The sequence below is a fragment of the Falco rusticolus genome, chromosome 17 (assembly GCF_015220075.1).
Source record: "Falco rusticolus isolate bFalRus1 chromosome 17, bFalRus1.pri, whole genome shotgun sequence".
In the NCBI taxonomy this organism is placed as follows: Eukaryota; Metazoa; Chordata; class Aves; order Falconiformes; family Falconidae; genus Falco; species Falco rusticolus.
In genome coordinates this window covers 4,843,754-4,862,854 of record NC_051203.1, presented here as the reverse complement: position 1 = coordinate 4,862,854, position 19,101 = coordinate 4,843,754, and the positions used below count along the sequence as shown (strand labels likewise).

Below are 19,101 nucleotides of genomic sequence, written 5' to 3'. Positions count from 1 at the left end.
CGGCCCAAGTCGCGGTAAGGGGACATTCCCACTCTTGCTTGCTGCTGTGAGCACTAGACAGCGTTCGCCACGGCTCCGAAACGTCCCCTCGAGAGAAGACACATTAGATTTCAGGGAGGGGAGGGAGGGAGAGAGAGAAAAACCTGCGCGCCCTGCCCACCCGCTGCCATTTCACTTGTGCCGAGGCGCCGCACTACAGCTCCCAGGAGCCCCCGCGGAGGGGGCGGGTCCGCGCCGCCCATTGGCCACCCCCTCGGGCGGGTGCGTGACGATTGGCGCTCGACCACGCCCGTCGCCTCAGCGGGGCGGGCGGCGGCGGCGGCCCAAGTCCGCCGGGGATGGCTGGCGGGAGCGGGCGGCGGCGGGCAGCGGCGTGGGCCGCGGGCCTGGGGCTGTGCGCCGGGCTGCTGGCGCTGGTGGCCGCCGTGCTGCTCCGCGCCTACGCCCTGCGAGCCCCGGCCATCCCGCGGCTGTGGGCCAGGCGCGGCAGCACCGCCGCCTTCAGTGCCGGTGAGAAGCAGGAGCTCAAGGAGGCGCTGCGAGGTGAGGGGGCCCGGCGGCCGCCCTGGCTGGTCGCACCCTCCCGGCCCGCCGGACCTCCTCGGGGGCCCGCAGCCTGTGTGCCCCCCTCCATCCCCGGGGCGAGGGTTGTTGCCGGCCCCGTTAGCCCAGCGTCGCGGGTGGGGCGGCCCGGGCCGGCCCGGGGCTGTGGCGGCCTCCGCAGGGAGGGGAGCCGGCAGCAGGGCCCGGCCGTGGGCCGCGTGGGAGCGGGCGGTGGGGAGGACGGAGGCTCCTCAGGTGCTTTCCCCTTGGAGGAAACCGGTTGTTGGTTCTCCTGAAGCCAACTTTCATCCCATGTTGACTTTTCTTAAATGTTTCCCTCATACACGCATAACGCACCAGGCGCCCCGTGACTCTGTTTGTCAGACATCCGTTTGTCCGCTGGATAAATCATTGTTGGGTTGGCTTTTTCTTCTTTTCTTTCTTTCTGGCTGAAACCCTGCACACTGCTGTCGGCAACAAGTGATGGTGTGTTTGTGCTCTGACTCATTCTTCGGCTTAAGGCTTTGAGGGTATTAGATATGAGGGTTGGCAGTTTGCAGGAAACCACAATCTGGCTTGGAGCAGTGATAGTCCTGGACCGTTGCAGTAGGGGTTGGGTTCTGTAAATCTCCTGTGTTGCTGGTTTGTAAGATTTATTGCCTTGCAAATTCTGTTGACATCCTTTTCAAATGGGAAAATGCATGGATACAAGAGAAGCTTACTTTTGTGTTTCTTCTTGAATAACACAACTTCTAAAAGAATCTGTAACCTCACTTGACGGATGCCCAGGAAAGGCAGCTGTGATCTGGACTAAGTTATACCCATGTTTTCCATGACAGTGACTTGATGTTGGAGAGCAGCCTTGTCTCACCCTGTTTAAATGACAGAGCAAAAGGACTGACAAAAGACCTGTCTGTTTATATAGCTTAATAGGTTGGAGCAGTATTAAAGAAGGTATTCTAACAATCTTGCCGTCACAACCTGACTTACTGTTGACAAAGAATCTTGAACTGCCAGCAAAGCTGGAATAGTTTATAACTATGAGGTATAAGGTCGCCCTAGCAAAATGCAGCTGCTTCTGGACAGTAGCATTTCTAACAATATCATTCAACACTTCAGGATGAAAAAACAGAGTTGCAGTATCTAGAGAAATACCTTGGCCGAAATCAGAAGGAATACTGATGTGCTGCATGCACACACAGCTGAAGTAAATCATTTTTTTTTGATAGTGACGGCTCTTACTATCCAGTGAAGTAATCTTTAAAAGCTGGAAAATATTCAGGAATGTAAATATTACTTGCCCTTTTGAAATGCAATTCAAGTATTATTTGACTGATTTTCATGTTGAATGATTTCTGTTTTGTATTTCATTGAAGGTGCTATTAAAATCCCAACTGTTTCCGTATCTCCAGAGGACTTGAATAAAACCGCCATGGCAGAATTTGGGAACTACATTCAGGAAGGTACTAAACTTTCCTTCTTGGCAATCTCTGCTGCCCAGTTGTATTTTCATAAACAAGTTGAAGAGAGTATATTTCGTTCTTGAATACAGTGGAACATATTTTAATTTTGTTTTTCCTCAGGAAAGGACTGGCAAAAATGGTGTACATAAGTCACCTCTGCAGCAGTGTACTTTGGTGTAGCAATGGCCAAAACTAGAACAGAGAAGTTTCAAATATCTTTTTGCAATGGTGATTTTTGGTCCTTGAGATGGTTAAATGACCTTGCCATTAAAAAGAAAGGACATCTACCCCTGCTTCGGCCTACTTTTTTGGCAGTCCCATCATTGCCACCTGCAAAGCAGCCGCAGCATTGGTGAACAACAGTTCCTGGTTTTGTGTAGGAAAGTTGTAAATGCAAAGTGAGGTGGATTGATAGAAGTGTAAGAATGAAGCTGCACATCTGCTTCCTGAAGGAAATTTGTTGTGGTCAGTCTTACTTACAGTGCTCCCTTTGAGGCTAAATAGATGAGTACTCTTATGGAGTATATAATGATGAAATTAGACATTATTGCTAATTTTTCTTTTTCATATGTTTTTAATTTTTTTTTTCTTAACAGTCTTCCCGGCTGTATTTTCTTCAAAGTTCATTCAGCATGAAATTGTTGGGAAATACAGCCATCTCTTTACTGTTCAGGGTTCCAACCCTGAATTGATGCCCTATATGCTGCTTGCACACATGGATGTTGTGCCTGCTCCCCCAGAAGGCTGGGATTTTCCTCCTTTCTCAGCTGCAGAGCATGAAGGTTTCATCTATGGACGAGGAACGCTGGATAACAAAAACTCGGCCATAGTACGTCATCTTGGTAATACCATTTCAGAGAGATACAAAGCCTGAGAAAGGCAGATTGGAGGAATCTACTCTCTTGAAATTTACTGTATTGTCTCTCTTGCTCCTCTTTAAATGCAGGATGTTAGTGAATAAATTCCTACGCCCTGCAGTTTTCTCCCAATTTTCCCTAAAGATTAAGTGGAGTGGTCTTTTATTACTGAAGAAAGCAGAGTTAAAGCTCTTAAGACACAGAAAAACACATTCAGAGATGCAGGTGTATTTGGGTAAATGCCATATTTAGATTTTACGTCAAATGCTGTGTTTGAAGTCAGGGATAGACCTTTTTCCCAGGTGTCATACAGGCATTCAAAGCCAATCTTGGCCCTTTAAAAAAGGCTTGAGTTTTGAAATAAACAATGTTTATTTAACATTATATTCAAATAACTTTGTATCTTTTATCTAGCCTGTGTCAGAACAAAGAGCTGTTATTCCTCCCAAATGTACTTAGTACAAAGTACAAAAAAGATTGATCTGTGAAGGATTTCTCATTTGGGAAAAGGCTGATAGAAAAATTAATAAGGAAAATAATCCTTTGTGACTTGCAAAGATTACTTCCACGTCAGCCCTGTATTTAAATTTAAACAGATGTTTAGCAAACCGGTGTCATAGATACTGTGGCTGCTTTTTGTGGTATAGGCCATGATCCTAGAAAGTTTCTTCAAGTTGTTGTTTAATCATAAGTTTCAAAGCCTTGCAACTTAAAACTTCATTTTGGTGCTTCCTTCCATTGTGAACTGCACAAGTAACAAATGAACAATGAAAATCAGCAATTTCAGTGAATGTGGCAAAAATGGGTGCTGACAAGGTAAACGCAATATGATTTCTTCTAATGTGAAAAATTAACTAGCTTAAATTGGAAAAACAGGTGAGATGGAAGTAATACAGCAAATGATAGATTGCATTTCTCATTCTTCAGATTTTCTTGTTCTTCTGTTTCTGTCGTCTTAGCACTTTTGGTACAAAATGCATTGCTCATTGAAATAAATGGATTTGGTACTCAAGTCCGAGCCAAACTGGGTGTAGAATAGGCAGTTTAAAGGAACAGTGAATTCCTTGGATAATTACAACTGTGACGCTTCCTGTGCAGTTTGTCACTGACTTCATCAGTAGCCAGAACAAGCCTACACTGTGTTTTGTGTATGTACACTGACACTGTTAGCACACTAAGTCTTAAGCATTATTGATCAAAAATATTGCAGTGTGTTTTCCAGAGAATATGAATGTCATCTGTAGGAGCTGTAGAAACAAAAGCCTAACTGTGATTGGGATGAAGTCTCCTTAAGGGCTGTGGATGCATATTTCTTTTATGTTACATTGCATTCTTTTGCATTTATTCCCCTTGCTAATGCACAAGAATACAGTCTGCTTTCTTTTCTGCAGGGTATTCTGCAAGCCTTAGAGTTTTTGCTGAGAAGAAATTACAGACCCCACAGATCTTTCTATGTTGGTATTGGACATGATGAAGAGGTATTTTCTTTCATTTCATTGAAATAGAGAGTTGTTTGCATTGTTCATGTATGCAATAAGGCTTAATTTTTAAACATTGTTGAGCTACAAAGTCTTTCCTGTTTTTCTTGGTTATGCGGGTAGATACTGTCAGGCACGTGGTCATAGTTATATATTGATTGTTTGGCTTTAAGTGACATAGACAAAGGGTTTGGTGTGATGAGCAAAGAGAAAAGAACACAGCAGAGTGTTCAAATTCTTTTCTGCATGGAAGGTGCAGCAGCAGTCACATTTTGGAGTATATATAGTACATTAAAAGCTGGCGTAAGATTCACATGCTTGTTACAAATGATCAGGAAGAGCTAACAAAAATATTTCACTCTGTTGTGGGTATGCCCACTAGTAGACGGAACAGACAGACAGATGAGGTGGTTTTGTTTATTCATTTTCAAAATATAAAGACAAAGAACTGTTAATAGTCAATACCTCTTTAAAATGACTAATCTGTGGAGCTTATAGCTCTGAGATACCATTGTGTCCAAGAGCTAGCAGGATTCATAGCAACCTTCAGTGACTCGTGAAGGAGAGATTTCCTCAGTGTGGATATAAATTCATCTGCTACTAGGCCGTTAACAATCTCCAATGAATTTTTCTAGGAAGAATCTGTTATTGATGGGTTGCAATACGGCTGTTCACTGGGGGATTTCTTGCACTCTGCATTGTAGCACTGGTCACTGTCAACAGCGAGATGTTTTCCAGTATTCTTCCCAATGGTATGGCTTAATCTGATCAGTTCCTCTGACTGGATTCTCGCAGGTGTTTGGTCGGAAGGGAGCAATGAAGATTGCAGCTCTGTTGGAAGCTAGAGGAGTGAAACTTTCCTTCTTGCTAGATGAGGGAAGCGCAATACTGGATGGCATCATTGCGGGAGTGGAGAAGCCAGTAGCTGTGTAAGAGAAAATACAGTTGACCACAATGAAAGTGATCCATTTCAATAATTAATTTGTGGGAAATGACCTTCAATAGAATATGCTTTCAAGGCATGTGGCAGTGTTGGTGTTGCTGAAACTACAGCAGTGGCACAAAATACAAGCAAAGGACCTTCAGCATTTGCTTGCTGTTCATCACAGCTCTGCTGACAAAAGCAGAATGTTCCACTTAGCCAGTGCAAGCATCTTAATTTTATGCTGTAGAGTCTGCTCACTGGAAAAGGAGCCAAAACATCAGTCCTCCAAATATCTAAAGATCTTGTTAAGGATTTGTTGTTGCTGTTGCTTTGGTGTTTTTTATGATACTCAAAATATGCAGAGTATTTCTTTTTACCTATAGTCTGTGCTTTTGGAGTTGCATTAATCGTTTACTTCTTTTATCTTTGACCAGAATTGCTATCACAGAGAAGGGTTCGTTAACACTGAACTTCACGGTGGAAAAAGAGCCAGGACATTCATCCTTTCCTCCTAAGGAGACGAGTATTGGCATTCTCGCAGCAGCAATGTCCAGGTGAGGGCTGTCAAAAGACAGTCAAGCAGACTCCTAAGTCACTGGTATGTGACTTTCTCTTTTAATATTTGTATTTAGAGTATTTTGCAGATTCTTGTTAAATATTTGAACTTGAAGTTTGTAGCTCACTTTGAAGGGCAGAAATGCAATTGCCAGCAAAGGGATAATTGCCAAGTGTCTGGAGTATCTTTTCGCTTCAACTGTCCCTGGTGTCTTGGTTTTAAAGAATCGACTGACAGTTGCTGCATCATGGTGTCTACTGTAATTTGCTCTGTAGCACCAGAGATTGCTTTGTTTGGGTTGCAGAATTTCTCTGGAATTTATTCTTGCACATACCTGCTACCTCTAGCTGGTAATTATCCAAGCCAATAAACATGGTGTAGAGTCAGAATGTGACTGTGTAAATCATCTCTTTACATGCCTATGTAGATAGCAAATTGGCTAATAAATACGTATTTTGGGAAAACTTGATAGGTCCAGATACGATAGAATTTGATGTGATATTTTTCTAGATTTCCATGTACTCTTTTATAAGAGTCAGGCTTTTGAATTTCTTCAGCTGTTCTTCAAAGGAAGTCTTTGCATGCGACTGGAATGCTCAGAAATCTGTCGTGGAGCTGTGCTCACAGATTTACTTACCAGGAGAGGAAAGTGTGATTGTGTCTCAAATACATGGACACGTTTCAGAAATTAAATTCCTGTCAACCTTCTGGAGCATTAATAGTCAGATACGTTAAATTTCAAATGTTGATTTGCTTTGCCGTAGGCTGGAGCAGAATCCCTTGCGCAATCTGTTTGGCCATGGGCCAGAACTCATGACTATGGAGTACCTTGCATCAGAGGTGAGGAAAGAACTGTGATTTCATTCTCAGATTTTCATATTAATAAGTGAAGAGTAATCTAGCATATGAATTTAGAGCATAGTTACATAGTTCCTGGAAAGGAGAAGACTTAAGCTGGCCTTTCTCCCGGATAATTGTTTCTGCTGGAATCGTTTCAGCCATAGCCAAGTGACTACACTGTCTTCTTGAAATCTAGAAACTTTCTGATTTGGGGTTTTATTTCTTCCACTTAGTTCAGGTTTCCTCTCAATCTCGTCATGAGCAATTTATGGCTGTTTTCACCTATTGTTAGCAGGTAAGAAAATATATCCTTGATAAACATTCCCAGCCTCTCACCATTAAAAGATAAGACCACTAACCATTTCTAGTCCTCCCAGGAAATCAGTTATACCATTTCATAGTTTACACAATGTTAGTGCTTTACTGTTAATAATCACTTTGTTAATTGAATAGGCCATCATTCAACTTATTGCCTATGTAATTGTGGTGCTTGTGTTTTATCGTTTTATCGATACTAAACTTTGAAATGTTCTTTGGTTTGATTGTTTCTTTTTTGTAAGAGTACTTGCCTGGAAGCCTTCCACCAATGCCTTGATTCGAACTACTACAGCAGTCACGATGTTTAATGCAGGAATCAAGGTAGCTTCATTTTGATTTTTCTCCATGTATTGTGATGAGACAATTAGGATGTTTGGTTTCCACCTATTTATATCCAGTTATAAGATCAGTACAGGTCTTGGTCTTAGGCCCTGTGTGGTGTCACTGGAACACCAGTTTCATTTTTACTTCAGATGTAGCTTGGATTTAGCTACAGTTGAAAATGTCTTCCTTTTGGAAGTATCTGATGTCTGTCACAAAAAGATCTCAGTGTTTATATTTCAGGGTGGACAAGAAAGAGTGTTTGTAATCATGTAAAGTATCCATGATGGTATTTGAAACAGTCACAGTTGTGAACACTTCCCTAGCCCAGATGGGGTCTTGTGTTTGTGAGCCCGGGCCTGGCGTTTACCTTCATTTGAGTAGGGTTAATGTGCACCTTGGACTGAGAGATAACGGGTTCTGGCTGATACAACCAGATCTTGCCCTGATAAGGAGGTGTAGCTATCCAAAAATACTCTAGCCCTGGAAAATAAACAGGCTTTTTGGTGTGTCCCTGAAAAAAAATCTGTTACTGAAAAGCATCACTGGACAAGAGAACAAGATGCAGTGGCTGAACAGTGACACTGAGTGGCCAGGAGAGAAGTGACACCCTGATTTCTTGGGTTTCTTTTCTGAAGATTGTATCTTTTTTGTTTAACAAAATTATAAATACCCATTGTGTCGAAAAGGAGAGTTATGTGTCTTCAGTAACATAATTTAAGCGACTTACATGTCTCATACTTGGGGAAAAGCAATATGAAATGAGGTAAAAATGTTGCTTACAAAACCCAACATAAACCTTCAGAATTTGTCAATATAGTTTCTGAAGGGAGAGGGTTTACTTGAAGAGGAAAACTTATCTATAAAACAGCTAACTTCATTTTTGTTGACTTGGTGAACATTTCTTTGTGTAGTTACCTGCATTATAGGTGAGATTTACTGTATTTTAACACAGAGCACAGAAAGAGATAGTACGCTTAACATAAGTGGAAACGGTGAAGCATTAGTCTGAGGCCTGGAGCTGTCTGAGCAGTTTGAGTTTGCAGTTGGCGTTTTAATCTGTTTTTAACTTCATTTTAAGTTTTGGTCCTTCTTTTTTTTCTAGATAAATGTCATCCCATCCTTTGCAAAAGCAACTGTGAACTTCCGGATCCACTCTGCAGAAAAGGCTGCTGAGGTACTCGCTGTACCCCCCAGTGCGGAGCTGTTCTCCATCACTTTCGGAGCAGAGTAGCACTTGGCCATTTACGGCAGCAGATCTGTCCGAGAATACTTTCTTTATGTCTCCCTATATCCATATGGGCAGTAGAAGAGGAAGATTTGGGAATTACTCTTTTATGGACACGGTCAGAAATGCAGATTATCTAATGTGTTTTCTCCTCCTTTGAGATGGATTGTAAAGTGCGTTGTTTACTATGGCTTCTGAATGGGGAGCACAGCAAGAGGTAGACCAAACTTGCAGTTACATCAAGCAGATTTCAGAAGCTTCTTTGTGCCCAAAAGCATGTGGATCGTATGTGCTTATGGAAGTTTCAAGTTTGTGACATGGGAGAATATGGGAATCTTGCACACTTCAGTAGGTGTGACATGCCTGTCCAGCCAAGGACAGCTGTGAAACATTGTTAGGAAATAGTATTGTCCCTTCCCAAGGTTTTCTGAAAGTTTACAGCTGTGGAAGCTTTTTCTGTATTAGTTACTGGGACAACAAAGTAGCAGCAGGTTGACCACTTGCTTTTCCAGAGCGAAGCAGTTCAGGAATACCTTGAGACAGTAATGTGCATCTGATTGTGCTGGGGTTAAAAAAAATTAACCATCCACTGAGTAAGAGGAAGAGAGACTGCCACACAATTTCAGTCATGACTATGCATCTGTATTTGCAGCCACAATTGGCCATTCATGGACAAATGTTTTATGGAAAGTGGAACACGCTGACATCTCGAAGGGGTGTGCTCTCATTTCTTTTGCCTGTTTAATCTCTGTTTTATCCATAGGTGCTAGAGACAGTTAGAAACACTGTTGCTGATGACAGAGTGAAGATTGATGTAGTGGAGGCCTTTGACCCACTCCCCATCAGCCCTTGGGATGACCAGACGTTTGGAGTCCATATTTTTCAAAGAACCATTCTGGATACTTTCCCAGATGTTAACAGCGTAGTCCCAGGTAACAGCAAGCACATGATGATTATTGTTTCCTCTCCAGCTTCCGCCTTGTTTTTCTCTCCCCCATCCCCCAGTATTGACTTGCTTCCATATTCTGTGTACTTCCCCACCCCAGCTGTTAACTACTGGAAACAGCTGTTTTTTCCTCTTTTTATTCCCTTCCCTTTTTATGTTTTAAAAGGTTTAATGTTGTTTTTTAGTAGTGGAAGTAAAAAAGCAAACAGGAAACTGATGGAAACAATGAGCCTTGCATTTGACTCTCTGCACATACAAAGAAACCTCTTCGAGGAAGAAAGGAATTGTGAGGGAGAGTAGGAGGTCTTCTTGCTTTAGCTCTTCTTTTGTTGTTTTTGTAGCTGGCAAAGCCATTCCTTCTTTCCTGTATTGTTTCATATGATCCCAGCCCCTTCCCTTTCTCGCAGCTCCTTCCTAGTTCTGCAGAGTTTGTTGGACTGCAGTTTGAAGCTTAAACTTCTGTGGAGGCTGAGTATCATGGCTATTCTTGGAATGATTGAATTATATGTTCAGCTCCTCCTGTTCATGAAGAAGAAAATGTTCTTCCAGCATGTACCGAGAAACGGTTTCCAGTGATTTTGCTTTTGCTGTACCTAGGGGTTAGATAGAACTGTTACCAGATGCCTTTCCTTTCTTCTGGGAAAAGTGTGGGTCATTAAATTGCTGCTCTCATGCAAAGTAAACAGGTTTGTTTTGCAGGCACGTGTATTGGAAACACAGACAGCAGGCATTTCACTAACGTCACCAGCGCCATTTATCGATTTAACCCGCTGCTCTTGAAACCAGATGATCTTCCCAGGTACTGTATTCTGTCTGCATGTGGGCAGCTGTTTGGGGTGGGGACTGGTGAAAGAAAAGATCGATACGCGTTAGGCAGAAGAAGGAAACCCAACCTTGTATACCTTGGCGTGGTGGTGGTGGTGCCTCACATTCTGTTTGGCCGCCCATTTCCTGCAGATTTGGGTGCTGCGCAAATAGGGGATGGTAATTACCCTGGGAGAGTGTTAGCCCTTATTCTTCTTTACTTCAAATGCAGGCAAGACCTCAGTTAGGTGGCGGGTTCAGTAGTACAGCAGTGCTGTGAAGCTGACTGGATCCTTATGTAGCGCAGCAGTATGGAAGGTGGTGTTCTGGTAGTTGCCCTTGCTTAAGAGATTTATCCCTATGTTTGGACACATGCCACTCTGAGCTTACTTGTCCTTAAAGCTGAAAGTTAGGTTTCCTGGCATCAAGTGATGACAAAGAACATCATCATGCAAGGGATTGTTTATTTATTTAGCATGTACTAGATTGGATTTATTGAGCTGCAGATGATACAGGAGTAGAGCGTTCTTGCAGCTGTACAGGAGGGTGACATAAATGGCCAGAGAGCTGGAATACCGTTTCTACTTTTCCACATACACCATGGACTTAGCTGTGCTCTGAGCCCTAGAATGAGAAAATTCGGTTGGCCTGAAGAACAGACATTGCAGTTACAGTGCAGTATTTGGTGTATATTGCTGTATTTTTATGTTGTCTATTGCTTTATGAAGTAAACAGGCAAGTAGGGTGCTGGGTATGTGCGGATGGGTCACAAACACACACTGGAATGTGAAACGTTCTTTTTCTTCCAGGATCCATGGGTTGAATGAGCGAATCTCCGTTGAGAATTATGAGAAACAGGTCGAGTTCCTCTTTCAGCTGATAAAGAACTGTGATATTGACAAGGTTCCGGAGCCTCACGCAAACTCCCATGAGCTGTGAGAAACGTACCCGAGAAGAGCAGCTACTAAGGTGGACTCTGGGGTCTGGGTTGTAAGAGGCAGTTGTGTGTTGCGTATTGAGCTACACCTGGAATTTGCTATTTGTATTTTGTGGTTTACGTACAGATGGAAAAACTGTGGGTTGCTATGTTAGGCAAATGTACAGTTTGCTGGGAAGTGATAAGAACCTGGAGAAAACATGACAAATAACCCTGATTTCTGTTCATCCCTCGTGCAACATGCAGCCATTAAGCTGATGGTATTAATTTTTTTCAGCGTTTTCTGTAAATCTCTGAAATTGATAGTCACTTAAAAATCTAAGCTATAATCAGCAGTCACTCACCTATCAGTAAGAGAGGTGAATCTTCCTATGAGCGCTTTTGACAAACTCATTTTATACGGTTCATTGATTTTTCACAAATGATGTGTCTGTCAAAAGCTCACGTGAAAGGTTTGTGACATGGTGTAGGCTTCGTGTCACTAGGAGGGTTGCCCTGAGATTATTGCACTGCTGCTTGGTGTGGGCTTCTTCCCCAGGTAGTGCTCTCAACCAGCATCAACGGTGCTCTCAACCGCTGTCAGTGTTAACTTACTACTGCCAAGTTCTGTGTGCAAGCGTGGGAGATTTCTGACTCTCTTTCAAAATACTGAGCTCCAGAAGTCCTAGCTGTGTTGCTTTAACTGATGTTGCCCTGATCTCAGATGTGCTGAAAACTTCTCTTCCTGCCTTGTCAGTGCCTATTTATTTTTTTTTTCTCTCTTACCCTGGGCCATATCAAAGAGTATGTTTGCAGCTGGGTGTCAGAATAAGGAATTGCAGCATTAAATAAGAAAGTAAATTGTTGTGTCTGTTCACACATACTCTCCTTTCACTTGGATCAGTTTCTGTAGTGTATGTATCTCTCTTCCTCATCTGAGAACTTGATTGTGAAAGATCGGTAAGCCCTTCAGTTTCTTCCAGTTCAGTGAGAGCAGAGAGTCTTTGTTCCTTCACTGCCTATGCAAGCAGTTTTCACTTCACTGCAGCACTTCTGTTGACTCGGCTCTTTGGGAATCCTAGTGTCGACAGGCCATTGATGTTGACTCTATTTCATCTTGTGCTTTTTGCACTAGCATGCCTATCTTTGTTAGCACTAAAAGAGTTAAGCATTTTGGCCTTTATAGTCTCTTTAGTTGGGATTACCATTATTAATTAAACAAAGAACTAAGAACCAGTTGTTAGCCAAAGTAAGAACTGGGTGAAAGTTAAGTTGCTTTGTTACACTGATATGCAGGCTCTGCGCTGCAGGTACTAGTGCAGCTCCTCCGGTTGCACTGTTCCAGAGATGTGTGTCTCTTCCAGAACTTGAATTATACACTGGAATGGGTAGTTGTTCTACTCTAAATTCATATTGTAAAATGTACGGGAATGTACAGGAAATACCTTGAAACATATCCTGAAAAACAGCGATGGAACTGTGATTCCTATTCTTTCCGTTCACCATTCTCTTATTTATTTGCAGTCTGATCTTATCAGTATGGCCAATGGGCTAAAACTGTATCCATCTACTAAATAATTGAAACCAGATCAGTATGTTCATCTAATAAAACAAGGAATGCAAATTCTTTTCTGATTATTATTTAGTCTTTTTATGTAACTGTATAATTGCAGTGAAGTCATTTCCACACCTGATTCGACACTAGAGCAAGTCATAAAGTTTCCATCAAAACACATCCACATATTTTCCAGTCTGCTTTAATATTTGCACCCTCCCTGGTGCTCCCCTTTCTATACAAAATTCGCTAACTCTGTTTGTGCATTATTGGGTAGTAAATAGCTTGCATCTTTTACGGTTTGTTGCGTTTTGTCTTTGTGCCCTAATGTCATTAATTTGTTTAGCCACATGTCTATGGCTCTTTTGTGAAGGTGTCATTCCTCTTGCAAACTCTGTTGCAGACACAGCAGAAGTGATGTGTCAGGGTACAGCACAGAATAAAGTACATCCCTGGGTGTGGGAGGTGGAGCAAAGGTTTTGGTTTGGTGTTTGGGTTTTTTTTCCTCTGGCCAGTCTCTATAAAGATGACTGAATTTAAAGTCTTCACTTATGACTATGGCAGTGGGAGTTCAATATCATTTCACATCTTCATTAATGACCTTCGTGATAGGACAGTGCATCCGCAGTAAGTCTGCAGGTGATGCAAAACTGGGAGGAACGGTTGACTCACTTGATGGTTGTGCTGCCATTCAGAGGGACCTCAACAGGCTGGAGAAATGGGAAAACAGGACTCTCGTGAAGTTTGGCGAAGGGAAATGCAGTGTCCTGCACCTGGGGAGGAACAACCCTGCGCTGGGGACTGGGCTGTCTGGAAAGCAGCTTTGCAGAGAAGGACGCGGGGTTCCTGCTGGACAGGTTGAACATAAGCCAGTAATGTGCCCTGGAGGCAAAGAAGGGCAACAGCATCCTGGGTGTAAAAATTAGACGATGTCCTGAGGTCTCTTCCAATCTCAACCGTGCTGTGATTCTGTTGTAGGGCACAGGTTATGAAAATCCAAACTCGGGCCCTGTTGTTGTGCACTGAGGGGGTGGTGGGATGCAAGGAGGGATTTGTTGCCAGTTGTAATACCAAATGGGTCCTAAAGACATAAATTATTCTTCCTGTTTTATCTCCTGTCCCTGACCAAAAATCAGTCATCTCAGTGTTTTGATGAGGATCATTTCTTCAAAGGACATTCATCTGAAGATTTTCATTTTGCTGCTGAAGAAAAAGTGAAGGGCAAACAGCGCTGGGAAGGCAGGGTTGGTTTTGGCAGGTACTGTGCAAATGTGTGCCGTGAGGTTTCTCTAATGTAGTTTGTTGCAGAGCCTCATTAAGTGCTGCTCATCAGCCAGTGCTGAAATCATGCAGCGCCTCTGCATTATGTTCAACAGAGCTTTACTGCGACCTGAAGTCATTAAATTGAAGTGCTTTAAGCAGACTGTATCTTGCAGGATCCAGTGGTGAAAAATCACATTCCTCATCTCTGCCCATTTTTTCCTGTCACTTCTGATAATTATCTGTGTTTTTTTCTTTCCGCAGCTTTGCCGTTCGTACTCATAAATTTCCTTATTTTATCATATTAACTGCTGTGTCATGCTTACCTGCCACAATTCTGAAGGATCACTCAGTGATTTGGTATCTGCACGCTTCTGACAGAACAGTTTTCTTGGTTTTCTTTCCACCCCATTTTACTGCTTCCATGAAATGATTCCAGAGAATATCTCTCATCTTGACTGGTATTTGAAATCTTAGTGTAAGGATGATGCACTGGCCTTTTCTGCTAGGGCTGCGTACAACTTTGCATTCTGTGAGTAGTTGATGACGCAGAGTACATCATGAAAATGCAGATTAATAGCTCTCTGAGCTTTTCTTTTTTGTAATGAGTTTTCTAATTTGTAATGCAATTACCTCTGATTCATCAGAGAAGGAAAAGCCTGCTTTTCTGCTCCGAAGACATATATTTTGGTGTCATACCTAATGGGATTTTGAACGCTGTATCAGTCCAATTCCAGTGTGTTAATGTGTTCCTGTGTTACATCCATAGCAACTTCATTTTTTGCTCTGCTTTGCAGCCGCGTCTACAAAACCGCTATTCTTCTGAGAGCAGTTACCCAAAGTTAATGTGTCTGTAGTTGTCCAGCCATAGCAGCCTGCTAGCTAGCAGACCAGCTGATTTAGGGTCATGCAGGCCTGCTACATGATGCAGAAGAGGTCACATTCCACACCTGCGTTTTCTAAAGAAAACTCTGTTGCTGGCCTTTATTTAAAAGGGTTTGGTTTATTTTCAGCCAAAAGTGACCATGAAGAATTCGGGCACAGAGCTGGAGGAGAATGGAGGAACAAGGTGTTTACGAAGTTGTTTCCTCCAGCCTTGAGTCTGACATAGTCTTGGCTCTTCTTTTGCCACTTCGTTTGGTGTGTCATGGAGCTGGTGAAATCCATTTTCTCAGGCGGGTGCTGTGAAAGCTTCCCCGCTCAGCTCAGCTCAGCCCATGCCACTGAGCCCTAATCTGATCAGTACTGGAGAGCATGACATCCACTGAGGCACCTGGAGGCCACTCAGGCATAGCCTGCAGGATCCTTTGCTGTTATAGAGCAGCAGTCCTCGCCTGTAGCTCAGCCTGTGACCCTTAATCCTGACCTCCACTGGTCTTCAGTACTGGAGTCTCGAACGCATTCAGCTCCCACCCGTAGCTCCTGCGCAGAGCTTGCTAGCACTCTGAAATTTTCACAGTTCAGTCCCCAAATCCAGGCTCTTGCAATAACCCTTTAAAGAAAACTGTGCTGCTGTGACCTGTGGGGTCTCTGGTAGAGCATTGATAGTTGCATGCCAGCATCTCTCAGTGCCCACAGCAAGGCCTAGAGGTGTGTGGAAGTGCTGCCGAGGGAATTATTTTCCTCAACGGAACAGCACAGCGAAGGCTGCGTGTCATCTGAGTTGCCGTGCAGGGGGTTTGGCTCCACTTTCCGGTTCCACAGCTTCCCAGGGTAGCAGAGGCGGCAGAGATAAAGAGCTCAGCATGGTGGGGAAGGGAGTGACCTGCTTCGCTCAGTAGAGATCGCTCTGGCTGATTTAAGAGCTGTGATGGTGGGCCCCAGAGGAAGCTGCAGTCAGTTCTCAGCAGGAAGGAAAATGACCACATGGAAGGGTGGTTAATGCAGGGGGTAGGGGACAAAGGGTAAATGCTCTTTGTCACTGATGGATTTCCCCATGAGTTGGTCACGGCCTGGGCAGTGGGGTATGGGAAGCAGCATGCAAGTCATGTAGCATATCCCAGGGTGATTTTCACACATCTCTTAATTTATATTTTTAATCCAGCACAATTGTATGGTTTATTGTAGCCCTGTAAATACTCGGCTCACTTGAACGCTGTGCCTGATCTTGCACAAGGGGCCTGGCTGCAGTTCAGCTATTTAATTGAGTAACCAAAAAAACCTTGTTCTAGTTCATGGCAGTAATCCTTTACGCAGTGACTGTGCTGACTGTGTCAGTGCGGAGGCTCTCTACATTCTCTCTGTCTAACTACCACAGCCACAACAAGTTATTTTCATGTTTTCCATATGGTGAAGGTGATTAGAGAAAGGCAGCAGTGGATTATCATCACAGATTGATCCAATGGCCAGAGTAAGGGATATGGACTCCTCCAGAAAGCACATAGGAGAAAACCTGAATGTTTTTTTCCCAGATTCTATTTAGCTGTACTGCAGCCACTACATCTGTCATGTGCATATGTAAACTACCTTTTAAACTTACTAGCTCACCTACTGATCGCAGTCCAGCTTCAGTACAGGTCTGAGTTCAGCCTACTGGACGAGCTGTGTAAGTACTCAGGAAGAAATCATAATTATTGCCCTGGAGCACTTCTATCTGTCCCAGTCCCCTTGGATTTTTAAACATTGTTATACAGTACTGCCTAGTTGTATATGGACATCAGAAAAGGTTACTCTAACGTCCTCCCTGGGATTCTGGAAAGCGAGAGGGTCTTTGTGGAATAGGAAATGGGGGAGTTAAGAGGTGATATTCATTTATACTTTTTTAAATATCAGCCTCTGCTCTGGTCAGCCTTGTGGTGTTCATGCTTTCTTCAGCTTTATCTCTGAATACAAATGAATTCACAGCTTATATCCAGAACAAAGCAGAAATGTGAGGCATGTCCTCAGTGCCTCCATGACAGGTGTCCACACTATCACTGGGTCAGCAGCTGCTGACACAGGAACCGCTGGCCTCGTGGAACGCAGGAAGCGAGGACCTTTCAGCTTTTCTCTGCCAGATGCTCTCACATGGCCAAAAGCCCTAGGGATGTACCTGGCAGAGACTGGCCTGTGTTTGTTGCAGCAGGCACAGCACGTGGGTGACACATGAACGCAGTTGGGAGCGGTAGTCGTTCAGACCTTGGAAAAAAGGATGGTGATGGTTTTGTTTGCTTCCAGGCTGGTAAAACAGAACTTTGTGGTCTGCATTTCTTCTTTCGGATCAGGACCACGTTAGGGTCAGCTTCTGACGTTGTTGCCTGCCCTCATGAACTGCTTTTGCTCTGGACTGACGTCTGCAGGGGTAAGTCGTTACTCATAACCTGTTCAGTCTTTGAGTTTGCCTGTTGAAATTTCTGGTTACAAGTAATTAAGAACTAAGTTCTTTCAGAATCCTTGGTCAAAGGCAGCTGAGACTTCATTCAGGTCAGCATTTAGACCTGTGACAGACAGTGGAACTGGAACAGAGAGCAAAGGGACCTCAAGGCGCTGTCAGCTCTGTTAGGTGGGTTTTGTCGAGTGACTTTGGCCAAACTACTTTCTTTTGCTGGATTCTTCTGTGAAAGGGAGAAAAAAAAATCATCCTGTACATATTTGTGTATGGCCTTCTAGGCCGTTACTGAGTGCTGGCCAAGAGCTGGACAGCTTGGTAGTGCTAAAGTCACGTGGCTCCTGTAAAACACATGGATGTGACATTCTGTGATCTAGTGTAGCTCAATGGTAAACTTTCCTCTCCAAGCATTTTGTTGCCTTTGGTACCTGCTACCCTGCAATTGGAAACACATTTCCTGCCCTTTCATCCTCTGCCTTTCTGATCTCTGTGTGTCAGTGTCACTGGTGGGGATTTTATCTATTTCTGTTTTCTTGTCTCAGGCGGCTTTTGTCTCTGCGCTTCCACTTCCTGAGCGTGCAGCTGGCCGGTCTGTTAATCAACAAGGTCACATTTTGGAGCGCGTTGTTTTTAGAGGTGTGGGGGAAGAATGGTTGCTCTGGGGGAGATACAGATTTTCCAAGTCAGGAAGGAAAGATGAAGGCTGTAAAGAGAGCCTTACAGACCAGGTTTATTTGGACAAAGGAAAACGGAGGCTAGGGTTGGAGGCAGGATTTGGAACTCCACTCTTGAGCGTGGAACTGCCACAGCTTTAGTTAAGACATCGTCTCTGTATGTCTCAAGTTTTCCTTGATGTCTCTTTGCCACTGTAACACCAGGAGCTCCTAAGGATCATTTAAATGGCTGCAGATGCTCATCACCCCTTGAAATAGGTTCAAGTAGACTGTAGCAGCAGTTTGGTACAAAGCCCAGTGCACTTTGCCAGATACTTTATCACAGTGAAAGTAGCCCTCTGCTCACCGGCTCCAAAAATTTAGCTTGCTTAGAAGAGACACATTTGCAAAGGTTTTTTCGGCTTGAGAAAGTTAGAAGACCGAAGTGGGTTCATCTGAGCTATCTTTGTGCTGCTTTATGTAAGTATATAGCTCTGCTTCAAGTGTGCCTGTCACCCTTTTCTTCCAAAGCAACAAGTATTTCAGGAAAGCAAGCTCCCCGTGCTCAGTTTTTAACACAAGCAGAAAGAAATGAAGTAGCACAGTGCACAGCTTTAGAGGGGTCACGATCACAATGGATCTCTTGCTGCCATTGACCATGACTACCTTCGTCTCCTTAAGAAATGAAGTCACCAGCTTTAGTCACACTTGGTTCAGTGTATCTGTGGGGCGATGCAGTTCCTGTGTTGCCCTCCCTCTTCCCCTCACACACGTGCTTGTGTCACAGCGACCGTTATTGGCTCAAGACCTGTCTCCAAGGCATGGAGCTGGGAATCTGTAATCACTCCAGGTAGTAACTTGCTGTTGACCCATTCCTGGGAGGAAAGGAGAGGCAGGAAGGAAAAAACAACTGGTCAAAAGTTCCACTCATACAAAAAAAAAGAGGAAAAAAAAAAAAGAAAAGGAAAGCTTGAATGAAACCAGCTCTTCTGATTCAAAACCGCAGAGTTCTACAGAGCAGTGAGGCACTGACCTCTGTAGCAGAAGCTGCTGCTTTTTATGTACATTCTTGCGGGACAGTGTGGTGTATGGAGATGTAAAGTGACAAAGTATGTGACAATATGCACGATT

At 43.5% G+C, this 19,101-nt stretch overlaps 1 protein-coding gene across 1 annotated transcript; it reads left to right on the top strand.

Moving 5' to 3' along the window:
• The first annotated feature begins 316 nt into the window (after positions 1 to 316).
• Positions 317 to 13,047, top strand: PM20D1 (peptidase M20 domain containing 1). The gene is made up of 13 exons (XM_037410451.1): positions 317 to 543; positions 1,920 to 2,006; positions 2,603 to 2,835; positions 4,255 to 4,341; positions 5,137 to 5,270; positions 5,701 to 5,820; positions 6,587 to 6,662; positions 6,896 to 6,957; positions 7,223 to 7,301; positions 8,407 to 8,478; positions 9,293 to 9,461; positions 10,175 to 10,274; positions 11,089 to 13,047. Exons 1-13 carry the CDS (start codon positions 339 to 341, stop codon positions 11,216 to 11,218), a joined length of 1,554 nt encoding a protein of 517 aa, XP_037266348.1. The 5' UTR covers positions 317 to 338; the 3' UTR covers positions 11,219 to 13,047.
• The last annotated feature ends 6,054 nt before the right edge of the window (positions 13,048 to 19,101 follow it).